This window comes from Aulonocara stuartgranti (genome assembly GCF_965226115.1).
Source record: "Aulonocara stuartgranti genome assembly, chromosome: 4".
Classification (NCBI taxonomy): Eukaryota; Metazoa; Chordata; class Actinopteri; order Cichliformes; family Cichlidae; genus Aulonocara; species Aulonocara stuartgranti.
Window position 1 is genome coordinate 7,706,683 of NC_138942.1, and position 13,054 is coordinate 7,719,736.

The window sequence follows — 13,054 nt, forward strand, 5'->3', positions numbered from 1 at the left end:
AGCAAAGCCTGAGAGTAGCTCATTTATTGCTCTGTAAAATCATGTCAAAGTCCGCTCATGTAAAGATAGATGCATAAGTGTTATTCTGTAAAACCGGAAAGTACTGTGATATAAGTTTTTACATCTTTTCCTGAAATCCATCCAAGTAGGTTTTATGCCTAAACCCCCAAAAAACTGTGATGGAAAAAGCACTTGCCAAGTGCTTGCTCATAAGGTGTAGTCTGATTGTTATTTTTGTAGGGCCCCCACTCAGAATAAAAGCAGCCGTTGTTGGATGAGGGGCAGTATAAATAAAAATGAATTAAACTGAATTGAGGGCCTCGAACCTGTCTTCTTTCAGCTGTTAATCGTCAGATACCGTTGGAAAATAATCCCAAAGGGGTACTTGATGAGTTCAAATTCATTTGACTGAGTGTCAGGGTGTGATGAGCCGGGGATGAGAATATGTTAAAAAAGCTCAAGTCGCAAAGCAAAACTCACAGGTGGGCACTGAGCCAGCTTGTCTGCTGCAACCATCTGCACGTTTAAGTGTTTAGCCTGGGACTTCCCTCTGGATTTAATGAGCCTCTGGAGAACCTGCAGGGAGATAGCAGAGCACTGAACTGAAACAATATTTACTGCTATCAGAATCAGAAGACGGTAGAGTCATTCCAAAATTAAGTATGAGAATCGGTTTAAATGAATGAATGAAACAGGCATACCTTAGGGGAAGCTATTTTGATATAAACAATGATGGGAGCCAGGGAAGTCTTAGCCAGTTGAGAGGGGTGGTTAATGGTGTCGGCATCCAAAGCAACAAGCTGGAGAGTTCGGGCCAGCTCGAAGATACGCTCGATCTCACTCTGCACCTCAGCTGAATGCCCAGGAAACAGACAAGACACGTGAATACAGTGAGACAACAAAACAGATACATGATCTCTGTTTGAGGAGTTAAAGCACTGCATGTGAGCCAATCTCCCTTAACTTTGTGCAAAAGTACATAACAGACGTGTTAGTTCTTACTCATGCATGTCGGAGTTAAGAGGAAAACAAAACAGCTCCAAGCGTATGAATCAGATTGGACCACAGTTAAAAGTTCCATTTATGCACAGCTAAATGGAGCGCTCGAACATCCTCATTCTCCTGCCCCCTCCTGACATTTCAGATATGTATTTAATGCTTTTTTAAAAGGTGCAGAGAAAGGAGGCACTTAAGAATGAGATGCCTGTGGTACTTGAAATAACTTACAATAAGGGCACAAGTTCTCACCATGTAACTAAAACAGAAACATCAACGACAAAAAAACAACCAAACAAACAAAAAAAACAACCTCATTAAATAGATGAAGTGGAACATTAGTTGTTTTGTTAGCACTAATAGGCACAGCGGTAATTATACTATCAGGTGCACCACTCAAGGCTGTAGAATGCTGAACGTTGTGTTCATTGTTCCTCAACAGCAGCCTATAAAAGCTGGTTATTTAGCATTTCGAAGACAGCTCCACCTTTTTATCAGCCTGTCGACGTGTAAGGAGCGAGATTAAAACCGAAAACCAGAATGTTCCTCGTCTGTCTGGTCAACCCTCAGCGCCTCCGAGGTGTCTGTGCGCTGCCAACCCAAGTGGCAAAGAGAGATAACAGGGGCAAGGCAATCTGCACAGAGACGTGGCCCGCACATTTCAGCAGCCTCCAGAGGGCTAAAGGATAGAGAATTAAAGCCGGAGGCGAAACGGGGTCTCTGCAGAATGACAAGAGACGTGAACTTTTAAGTTGTACAAAGAAACAGCAGCCAAGGTTTCCATTAACCTCGACAAAGCCTTCTGCGAATTTGGATTTAACTTCAGAGAGACGTTTGCTCCCCCGTGATGACAAGAGTGAATTTAAAAGGCAAGGTCCAGCTGCAATAGATGCTATCCTTGGGTATGACTGAAGATAAACAGCATTATGAGTCACAACATAAGGGTGACAGCAGGATGGGAGAGTATCGTCTTCCCTCTCTGCTACCAGCCGCTCTGCTGCCCTCCCACGGATCTCTTCCTGCTTGGGTTTTGTAATTGGTTTCTTTTTGTTAAGAGACTACAGGCTGTCACACAGAAGTATGAGGAACAGAGAAACTGACAGGCAAGCAGACAGGCAGACAACGATGTATGAGCAGATGATGAATATAGTTAGAAGAAAAAGGGGAGGGGAAGGAAAGAGAAAGAGATGCTTCATTGTTTTGTTGCGGGAAGAGCATACGTACCCAGTACGTCTGAATCAAAAGACAGAGGAGGAAGAGGATGGGTGGTGGGAGAGAAAGGGGGGAGGATGGGTGTAGACAGGATGAAGAGAGAGAGGAGGCCAGATCAGACTCAGGCAATCAGAGCAGGTGTAAAAAGAAAATAAGTGACAGTCTCGTGTCTTTGGATGATACACCTCAAACTTGAAACTGAAGTACGTTAACTGCTAGAACTGATCGTTAGTAATTATCTAACCTAAAATATTCCGATTTATCATGTATACATTTGAAAGAAAAGTCCTCCATGTGATGTCACTGATAACCACACCTCTGACAACACAGATGCTGAAATGTTTTTCTCAAACATTCAGCTTCAAGAGCTTCATTTTGTGCTTGAATACAGACAGTATGCTATTTTACACATATTCTTAATGTGTAAAGCTTAAAAGATATTAAGTCTGATGATTTTCTACATTTGTCTTTTTATTAAGAAGTCAAATAAAAAGACTAAACCCAGCTATAGACTGATCCATATTTTAAGAAGTCTGTCTTTAAGTCTTTAAAGTTGATATTTGTATGAAGAAGAGTGTGACTGTTGTCTAAAGCAGCGGTCTCCAACCTTTTTTGTGTCACGGACCAGTTTATGCCCGACAATATTTTCACGGACCGGCCTTTAAGGTGTCGCGGATAAATACAACAAAATAAAACTAGTACCGGTACCGAAAAAAAGAAGATTTATTCATAATACACGTGAAAAGACCCAGGAAAACCGAGTTAACGGTAAAAACGATGACAAAATAACGCTGAAAACCGATAAAAACCCTGAAAACTATACATTTCACACCTGAGCCTCAACTCTCGCGGCCCGGTACCAAACGACTCACGGACCGGTACCGGTCCGAGGCCCGGGGGTTGGGGACCGCTGGTCTAAAGACTACAAGTTATAGCTCACCCCATAATCAAATATATTAACTTGTGTAGTGCCTGCAGTGCTTTTTATTTATCTAGGCCATTTCTCTGTGAGCTCCTCAGATCTCAAGATACCAGCCCTTGTGCGTGATGCTTACCTGTTATCTCCAAGGTAAATTGGCCATAGGTATGAGGGTGAATGATTGTTTTTTCTCTGTGTCAACCTTATGACAGACTGGCACCTTATTCAGTTGCCCTATGACAGCTGGGATACGCTCTAACCCCCCACGACCTTGATTTGGATAAGTGGCAGATGGATGAATGGATAGAAGTTCTAAAAAATGCTGAAAAGCCCAACGATCATATGACACCGTATGAGCAAGCATTTAGTGACAGTGGAGAGTAAGAACTCCTTTTTAACAAGAAGAGGCCTCAAGCAGAACCAGGCTCAGAGAGGGGCAGCCATTGGCAGTTGGCATTTGTTTGTGCACAGCTTGTTTAAGGCACTGGCGGGATTTCAGTCAGGTGGAGGTCTGGACTTTGACTGGGCCACTGCAACACTTTTATGCCTTTTTGGTCATTCTGTTGCATGACCTGATTTTGGCCAACCGTTAGCTGATGGCAGATGGCTTCACATTCGACTTTAGACTTCATGATCGATTCAATCACTGCCACCACTGGTGCTTATGGATTTGATTAGCAGGATCTGGCAGCTACTTTCCCTCTTAAGTCCTACATAAGCAGTATTTTCACATGACTGTAGATAAAACTGCTTATAACAAGACTTCTGGACATATTTTGGGAACTGGGTCATGATTGAGGGAAATTTAAGCTGAGTGCCATCTAGTCTCATTATATGCAAGCGAGGGCAGACACCTTTAAAATCTTAAAAAATGGCAAATCACCATAACAACCTAGATGAATAATTGGCACTACGGACAAGAGAAAAATATGTAAATGTGATTTTGGGGTCAGTCATCCCTTTAATCATTTACAAGTCAGCTTGTGTGAGATATGTCCACACACAGAAACACACTGTCTTTTTGATCAGTCCAACATTCCCTGTGTGGCTGATATAAAATAGCAAATGCAATGTTTCTCCTGTTTTAGTAACATTTGCTAAAAATGTAATTTCCCAGCTGCTGTTGAGTATTTAAAAAACAACAACAACAACAACAACAACAACAACAACAACGCAATATTAATGGACTCTTGTCTGTCTAAATAAAAGAGAGACACACTTAAAGAAATATAGATATGAAGGACAGTGAAAGATGTTCAGTAACATGATGTGATGAACAAAAATACATTACACTAATATTCTCCCTAAACTTTAATATGTCAGCTGTTGAAAGAGTAAAAATTAAATCCTAATTGTCACGAACTGTCTGCGTTGCGTTTCTCAGTGTGATTCTGCCTGTTGTGGTTTGTGGATAACAAAAGCGTCCTCTTACCCAGGCTCGAGCGGGTACTGGAGCGCTCAATGATAGTGTGTTTGCTCGGGTTGTTGAGGACTGAACGTTTGGCCAGAGAGATGTCTGCTGTCACCCGTGTGATGGATATCCTGAAACAGAGAGCCAGCACATTACTGGGTCAGTAAAAAGAAACCTATTAAATTTAGAGTCTATCATGGCTGCAAGGGTGTGTCCAGAGGGGGGAGGGGCATGGAGTGACACAGAAATATGATTGGCCTTCCTTTGTACCGCCAACTAGACTAGCGTACTGTTCATCTTTCAATCCTCAATATCAGTGGATGAAGGCATAAATAGGACATCTAAAGTAACTACAAACACTTACTCATATACAGTTTTATTGTACTTTTATTTTATTTAAGCAATTATGTTACAGTGCTTTCCACTTCTAATGCAAATACTGATCTCTGTAATCCATCTCAGGCTATAACATTTAAGGGATATACACCTTAATGAATCAATATTATGATCCAGTAATGTCATGTACACTGATGGGCCACTTTATTAGGTACAACTGTTCAACTGCTCACTAATCGAAGTATCTAATCGGAGTGTTTTAGGCATGCAGACGGTCAGGATGACATACTGAGGTTCAAACTAAGCATCAGAATGGCGATGAAAGGTGATTTAGGTGTTTTGAACGTGGCATGATTGTTGATGCCATACAGGAATCAGCTATCAAACTGCTAATCTACAGGATCTGCTGGGATTTCCCCACACAACCATCTCTCGGGGTTACAGAGAATGGTCCAAAAAAGAAGAAATATCCAGTATATAATATAATATAATATAATATAATATAATATAATATAATATAATATAATATAATATAATATAATATAATATAATATAATATAATATAATATAATATAATATAATATAATATATTCAGTTGTCTTGGTACAAATGCCTCGCTGATGTCAGAGGTCAGAGGAGAATGACAAGACTACTTCAAGCTGTAACCTGAGGTAAGTAAAGGCAACAGTAATTCAAATAACCCCTTGTTAAAATCAATGCTTGCAGAAAAGTATCTCTGAATCACAACATGTTGAACATTGTAGCAGAAGGGTTACAGCAGCAGAAGACCACACCGGGTGCCACTCTTGCCAGCTAAGAACTAGAAACTGAGGCTATAACTGGACAACAGAATGTTGGGGGGGAAAGTTGCGTGGTCTTACTGAATTTCAATTTATGCTGTGAAATTTGGATGGTAGGGTCAGAATTTGATGTAAAAAAAACCCCCACAAAACAAATAAAGCACAAATACAAACAAACAGCCTTCACAGTCATCAGATCTCTGCCCAATAGGGCATCTTTGGGGTGTGCTGGAACTGGTTTCATGTTAATCTGGACCAAAATCTCTGAGCAATATTTCCAGCACATTGTTAAATAAATGCCACGAAGACTTGAGGAAGTTATCGGGTGCAAACTGGTTAAAGGGCTGGACAAGATGTACCTAATGAAGTGGCTGGAGTGTATATGATTATGGATAATCATTAAAAAACAAAAATCCTGGATGGGTGTAAGCCTCCATTCTTACCTGCCCTCAAACTTGTGTTTCAGGAAGTCAAAAAGTGCTTTCTGCATCATGTCCGTCACCTAGTAAAACATCAGACATCAGAAACAAGTAATATTTAATAGTAAAATCCAATGAAAGTAGAAATTACAAGCCGAGAATGCGCTGCTTCTCCTTACTTCATAGCCTTTGAGTGAAGGTCCGACTAGGACGATGGGCCTCATGGAGGGAACCACGTCGTAAGGGGGGACATGCTCCATCTGAGCATGGACAACACAGCACGTGAGTTGGTGTCACGTTATACACTCAGCACATTTCCAAAGACCTTAGAAGACCTGCAGTCACAGGGTTATACTCACACACAAATCAACATTAACTTGACACAAAACAGCCCCACCCACTCCCCATAAACCCTCCTTCTCTTCTGTGAGCAGTCAGATTGATGGATGGAGAGTTCCAGAAATTTGGAGTCCATTTGTGTTATTGAGTGTCTATGAATGTTCAGGGTCAGGGATCAATTTCTCACCGAAAGCCTTGGCTTCTACTTCTCAGTCTGCAGTCTCACATAATTAAAGTGCCCGTAATTAACCCAGATGCCAGGTTGTCAGGAGAAATCTCACGACTGCGTCACAGCTCTTAAGACAAACGTCATCCTTTGCAGCTCTTTCTTTTCCTTCTGCACTGTCACATAATTACTGCAAGGTATTGTTTGCAGTACGAGTAGTATTTTATGGTTAAAAAAAATCAACTTTCTTATATTTAAAAAAAACTAAAACTAAAAAATCAGTGTAGCATTTATAATCAAATTTCCACCTGCATTGTTGAACTTTAGGCTCATTAGTAAATTATCAACTGATCCATTAGTTTCTGTCCTCTGTTAGTGAGAAATGGATGGAAGGAGTCACATGTCCGATATACTCTGACAATGAAACTGGATTTTTTTTTTTAACCTTTTCTACATTTGTACTCCAAGCACGCCCCCGCCCCTGTGCACGCTGTACAGCACTTCAGGCAAGAGAAAGTGCTGGAGTGTCCCGCTTCTACATTACATTACATAAAGCAGAACAACGGAAGCTCATTTCACCCAATTTGTATTCACAGAAGCTAAAAATAAATAATATAAAAGCTTCCAAATGGCTCTTGTCTATAAAGGGGCAGCGCTGGAGCCCTGAACATCACAACACTACTCATTCGTTCGGGAAAAACAGGAGCGCAGGGAACAATTTAGCACGGGCAGGAATGACATGCGGTTTATTGTTCTTCTCCAATCACACGTTATACAGTTCCAGCGTGTAGATATTCGGTTTCACAGTTTCATGTTTATACAACAGAAAAAAATCGAATTTATATCCAATACTTTTCAAAAATGATGCAAAGGATGACTGCGAATTTCCATCAGGTATCACACAGAAAACTCGTGTGAGCTCTCGTAGACGAAAGATTAAACTGGAAAGCTGAAATCAAATTACCCGACTTACCCATCCTTTAATGTTAGATATGCAGTTTCCCTTATATTATATTGCAATAATAAGTAATAATATTATTATGACACTGATTCAGCTCCAGAATTGGATGGGAATGGAAGAATTGATGGGTATTAACCCCGGCTTCATTTTTACTTCATTTTTAACTACTGTAACAAAGAAATTTCACAGCTTTGGCGTAAATAAAATATATCTTATTTATATTCAATGATCTTACATGTGCTTCTGCATATCCATCATGTCTGCTAATCCAGTTTAAGAGCCATGGAAGGACTGGAGCTTATCCCAGCTGTCAGAGGGTGAAAGGTGGCGTATAAACTGGATAGCTTTCCCAGTCTATTGTGGGAGCCGAGCCATATTTGTTTAGGTTTCAAACATAAATTGAAAGAAAGAACTTAAAGTATTTTAGTCAGCCAGGGAGAAAATGAATCCCATTTGCATTATTTTCATGTCACAATCTCAGTTTTTTTTGTTGTTGATATCATTCAATTTCGGCTCGTGTCCTTTCTTCTTGTGATTATAGTAATAGTAGTAGTGTAGCTTGAGGATTCCCTCACTTGCTTTCTCCTGTCTGTATATCAGTACCTGTTACCTGTTTTCCCCAGTTGTCATTTCCTCTTTTACTTTAAAGGTGGTTCTTCTTCCAGTTTTACTTCCCTTTTCTTTTCATAACTCATACTTTAAAGAAAAGCAAGCTTATGGTCTTTAGGAAATAAATCTTATTTTCTTATGACATTTACTAAAGACTTAGCCAGTATAACCACTTTTCTCAATTTTACAATTTTACTCCTTGAGTAAAGTCAAATTCCCTTCAAATCACTTCATCGCTTTAGCTGTGGGTTTAACACTCTGCTATTGTAAATATGAAACATTTTAGCATCCTATAGTACAAAATGAAAACTTTTACACAAAATGTTTCACTTTGGCACTTTTGTTGATCGTCATGGTATGATGATGCATTTGCTATGAATTCTGGGACAGCTTATCTTCTTTCCTTGTCCAATATATCTGCTGCTAAAGGGGGTAATAAAGTAAGTACTGAACTACCTTTTCTTAGTATACAGAGAAGATGAACAGATGTTATTACGGCTGTTATGTAGATACTTCGCTCAGTTAATAACCTTGAAACTGACTATATGGCTGCAACCACAGTTGCCTCTTTCCCTTTGTCCTCACTGAAGATGTCTGATTATACTCTCATCATGTTTTCTCTCCTGTTTGTTTCCCCTAGCTGTTTAGCTAAACTCCTCATTTTTGTGTTTTACTCTTGTGAATATAGTGTTTCTGCCCCCCCCCACTAGGTTAATAACAATAAGCTATAAAAATGTCTTTTCTCTTCAGTGAGTGGGATGTTTGATTAAATCTTTCAGGCTTCTTTTCTCTTGTGCTCTGTAGTTATTTCATTTATTATTGTGCAATTTCCATTTTTTAATTGAAATGACTGGGAGTTACAAATGTCCTAAAGTGGGCTAAAAGTGCATAATGAATAAAAAAATTGATAATAATATGTCGTGAAATGAATTTTAAACGTTATGAGATATTGCTGTGATAAGTATTGCTGTGCGAATGGTGTTGCTTGTATTTCTTACTCCTACCGCAACAGCCTTCAGCCTTTACGTGTGATTGAAATTGTGCTGAAAAGCATAAAAACTGCTGATTGTGGGCCACTGTGACTCAAATCAGCCATCACAAATGAAAATGAAAGCATGTCAGGACGCATTATAGCCACGTGCTGACTAACAGGGTCTGGGACGGCTCTGCACCTGCATCTGCACACTAACAGCTGTGATACACGCTCTGAGGAAATGACAGAAGTGTCACCACAATTTACAAATGATCCAGTGAATATTTTTGCGCTAACGAGCATCAGAAGTGATACACAGAATAAAAAGAGGAGACAACAAACAGAAGACGAGGAGACGGAGGAAAAAAGACGAAATGCTAGAGGTTAGTCTTGAAGACAAGCCACACTCACCGACTTCTGTTTCTGTTTAGCCGGGCCACCTACAGTATCAATCCACACAAAAGCCAGAGGAGACAAAAAAAAGCACAAAACACAAGAGCACATTTAGTTATTGACAGGTTTGGATTAGAGGGGTGGGGGAATTGGGAGAGGAGCTGTTTGTTGATTAAAGCAGAGTTTACACTGACTGCCTCCTCTGTGAATTCATTTTCAAACAGATTCAGACTGATATCCAGCAGCAGCTATTTCAGAGAGGATCAGTTAGCTCAACGCCTCTCCCAGCTCAACAAGCACAGAAACGCACATCCAAACATATCACTGTAACCGTGGGAGCCTGAGGGGCCAAACAGTGTTAGATTTTGGATCTATAGCAGCAGCAGGGACGGATCAGTTATGAGAGGTTAGTGAGAGATGTAGAGTGGAAGAAGGAGAGCTTAAACCTGGATATCTTGGAGGAAAGGGGGGCAAATGCAGGACGGAGGAGGAGAGAGATCACCTTGCCCTCTAATGTTACCTTCTTAAAGAAGGGCAGTCGGTGGATGTTGGCCTGGGGGGATGTTACGCTGCCTGACATGCTCTTGGAAGAGCGAGGGTCACCCTGGGACTCAGGGGCCTCCTCAGCCTCCAGGTCGAGGGGGTCAACGTCAAAGGCCACTGTGGACATGTCTACGTGAGCTGATGATGGGAAGGGTGGACGTTGGAGAGACGGAACAAAAGAACAGGAGAAAGAGGAGAAAGCGAGATGAGGTGGAGTGAAAAAGGATGAGAGCAGAGAGAATAGCAGAAGGGAGAAAAGGCAAGAGGGAGAAGAATAAAGTGTGAGATGCATCCAGAGAGAGGCAAGAGATGGCACAGAGACTGGAAAAAAGTGACACAGAGTATGATTTAAACTGGAAACGACACTTACAAGAGTCTTAAAAAGAACACACCACAATTTTATGAGGCAGAGCACAGAAAGTGAATTTGGTGCGACGAGAAAGAAACAAAACCTGAAGTAAAGATGTGAACGAACCGTTGAGAAGGATGGCTGCAGCGGGAACTGGAAAAAGGTACAGGTAGGAAAGAAGGAATCAAGCAAAGAGGGAAGTTTAGGGTGGAGACAGGGTGTGTGTTGCTATAGGGATGAGGGAGGGTGAATGGGGCCTTGCAGGTGTCTTGTTTTAAAGGTATATCATGGAAGGGTTGAGTAATTGTAACAAAATTGTACAAAAGTAGCAAATTTGTAGCTCATTAAAATGTGTGTGTATATCTAACTCTCTCTCTAGTATATCTCGAATCTATGTCAAATTCTGACTTTGAGTCAGAACAACAACTTAGGATGTACAAGGTGTGTTAGAGAGATGATTTTTCTGTTACACAGATATGCAAAGCCTTTTAAAGTCAATCAAGAGATGTTTATGTTTACCCATTTCCTCCACCGTCTCTCCTTCTCTCTGTCAGCCAGACGTACTTAACAAGTTTAATGAGTGAAGTTCATTTTCGGCTCTATTTCAGTCCCGTCTTGTGTGCTAATGACAGACCTCCTAAGACCTTTCTCGCTTCACACAGCAACCCACTGAGACACGCTGTGATTCATCATCATGCCTGACTAACTAGCCAATTAAAATTTTCATCTAAATATCAGGCGCCCGTCTCATCTTGCTATCTCTCTCGCTCTCTCTCACCCTTTCAGGTGCCCACACAAACGCACACACACAGACAGGCACTATGTTTCCACGTGACAGGGCGACCTTGTGACCTCACCTGTTCCAGGTGGAGTAGGCCTGCGGGTTCCCGTGGCAACGTCAAGACTAGAACTTCCTCCAGATTTACTGAAATACAGAAAAACGGGCACAAATCATAGCTTGGAGAACGATACATGATTCCTTTTGATTTCATTTTTATTTTCTACCTTAAACAAAGAAGAAGACACAAATTGTTACATATGATGATGCGAATGTAAACATTAAAAAACAAAGAGAACACGTGGAAAACTGCTTAAATTACCTGCTGACTGTGCAGAAATTCATATTCAACTAATATGTATACTAAAATCTGTTTCCTCTACTGCATGTGTAAATACAGAGACTATAGAGACTTTTGTACATACTATACTATAGATGCACTGAGTAACAGAGTGACTCACAGCAGTGCTTTTGTCTATTTCAGTATGTTTTACATTGCCGCTGAGTGCTGTGTGACTCATGTGTGACCTGTTTTAAAGAGTGGGTTCTTGTTTGTGCTGCTGATAACGCAGACACAGAGAGCTCGCTCTTCATTGTTACCTGGAGCTGAGTCGGTTTTGCCTCATCCTCTGCTCCTGCAGCAGACGGGTGTTCTCCAGTTTGACCGGGCTGGGAATGAAGCCCACCTCACAGCCCTCTTTCACCAGACGCCCGATCCACCAGTCATTGTTGTACTTCTGTATTCAGAACAGACAGGCATCAGAGGGCAATGCAGCATTTTATACAAATATATTTTACCATTTGACCCTTGTTTTCTGCCATGGATATATTAAACATGAGAATCCACCATTGTACAAACATGGCTATAGTTTCAAACCTTCTTAATGCCGGGGGAGGACTATCAGAAGAAATGGCTTAAGGAGAGAGCAGCCTTAAAAGGAGAGAAGTTAAAGTGTCTCATCTCAAACAGAAGAGGGCCGGCACCAAGGTCCAATATAAGCTAAATAAGGCTTAATTTAAACTGTGAATCATCACTTCTCCAGTAGAGCACAAGAGCATTTCTGCAGCCAGAAATTTTTCCCAAATAGGGCTGCATTAAAACTTTCATCATTTAAAACTTTTTGAATATGATTATTAAGGTTTTATATGAAACTTTAGACTAAATATAAAGTGTAAAACAAGCTAAATGACAGCCCAAACTTGGTAAAAACACACAATTCTGTATCTTGAGTCACTCAAAGTATTAAACAGTATTAAACAAATCAGAGCACTACTTTTATTTAGCAAATATTTTCCCATTTTTTTCCCAAATTTGGATCACCTATTTCTCACTGCACTGCAGCTTGTATTGCAGCTAACTCCCACTCATGGCCTGGCTAGGCTTTACAAAAGAAGGAGGCAGTGCAATAAGTTGTAGCATGATCCCTCATTGGTTTCCCACCCACCACCACTGACAGTTTTTGGATGGGGCCAATATGCTACTGGCATTCTTTTCCCAATACCATCCAAAATCCAAAATATCCTCACTCGAACTCAAAAGCATTAACTTTAGTTAACGTTGGTGCTCTAAGCCACAGAAATTACTCTCAGTGTGAAAAATGTACTGAAATGACTCTATAATAAGAGAATGAAATAAGTTCAAACCTCTTTAATGTGCAAGAAGTCTTTGGCTTCAAAGGAGATGGCCATGCCCTGCACAGGAACATCATCATTGGGGCCTGGGTTGTAACCAACATTTGTACGCACAGCAAATGCCACTGGTTTGGTCTGGAGCCAAGATGGGAGAAAAGGTATTAGTATGCACAGAGCAGCTCACTAAATCACACTTTAGAGGTGCCTGATACAGCTGA

The 13,054-nt window shown here is 40.7% G+C and overlaps 1 protein-coding gene across 4 annotated transcripts in view; it reads right to left on the reverse strand.

Annotated features, from left to right (window-relative positions):
• Positions 1–13,054, reverse strand: part of cacnb1 (calcium channel, voltage-dependent, beta 1 subunit) — a 39,857-nt gene that overhangs the window by 4,905 nt on the left and 21,898 nt on the right. For 2 of the 4 annotated variants that reach the window (XM_082530825.1, XM_082530826.1), the window contains exons 4-12: positions 12,849–12,971; positions 11,805–11,941; positions 11,284–11,351; positions 9,553–9,581; positions 6,273–6,353; positions 6,118–6,176; positions 4,560–4,669; positions 702–853; positions 481–576 (exon numbers count right to left, since the gene is read on the reverse strand). In XM_082530825.1, the coding sequence (XP_082386951.1) occupies positions 481–576; positions 702–853; positions 4,560–4,669; positions 6,118–6,176; positions 6,273–6,353; positions 9,553–9,581; positions 11,284–11,351; positions 11,805–11,941; positions 12,849–12,971 (855 nt within the window). Of the gene's footprint in view, positions 1–480; positions 577–701; positions 854–4,559; positions 4,670–6,117; positions 6,177–6,272; positions 6,421–9,552; positions 9,582–10,054; positions 10,216–11,283; positions 11,352–11,804; positions 11,942–12,848; positions 12,972–13,054 lie in introns of those variants that run through there. The other 2 variants (XM_082530824.1, XM_082530827.1) reach the window with 2 other exon arrangements.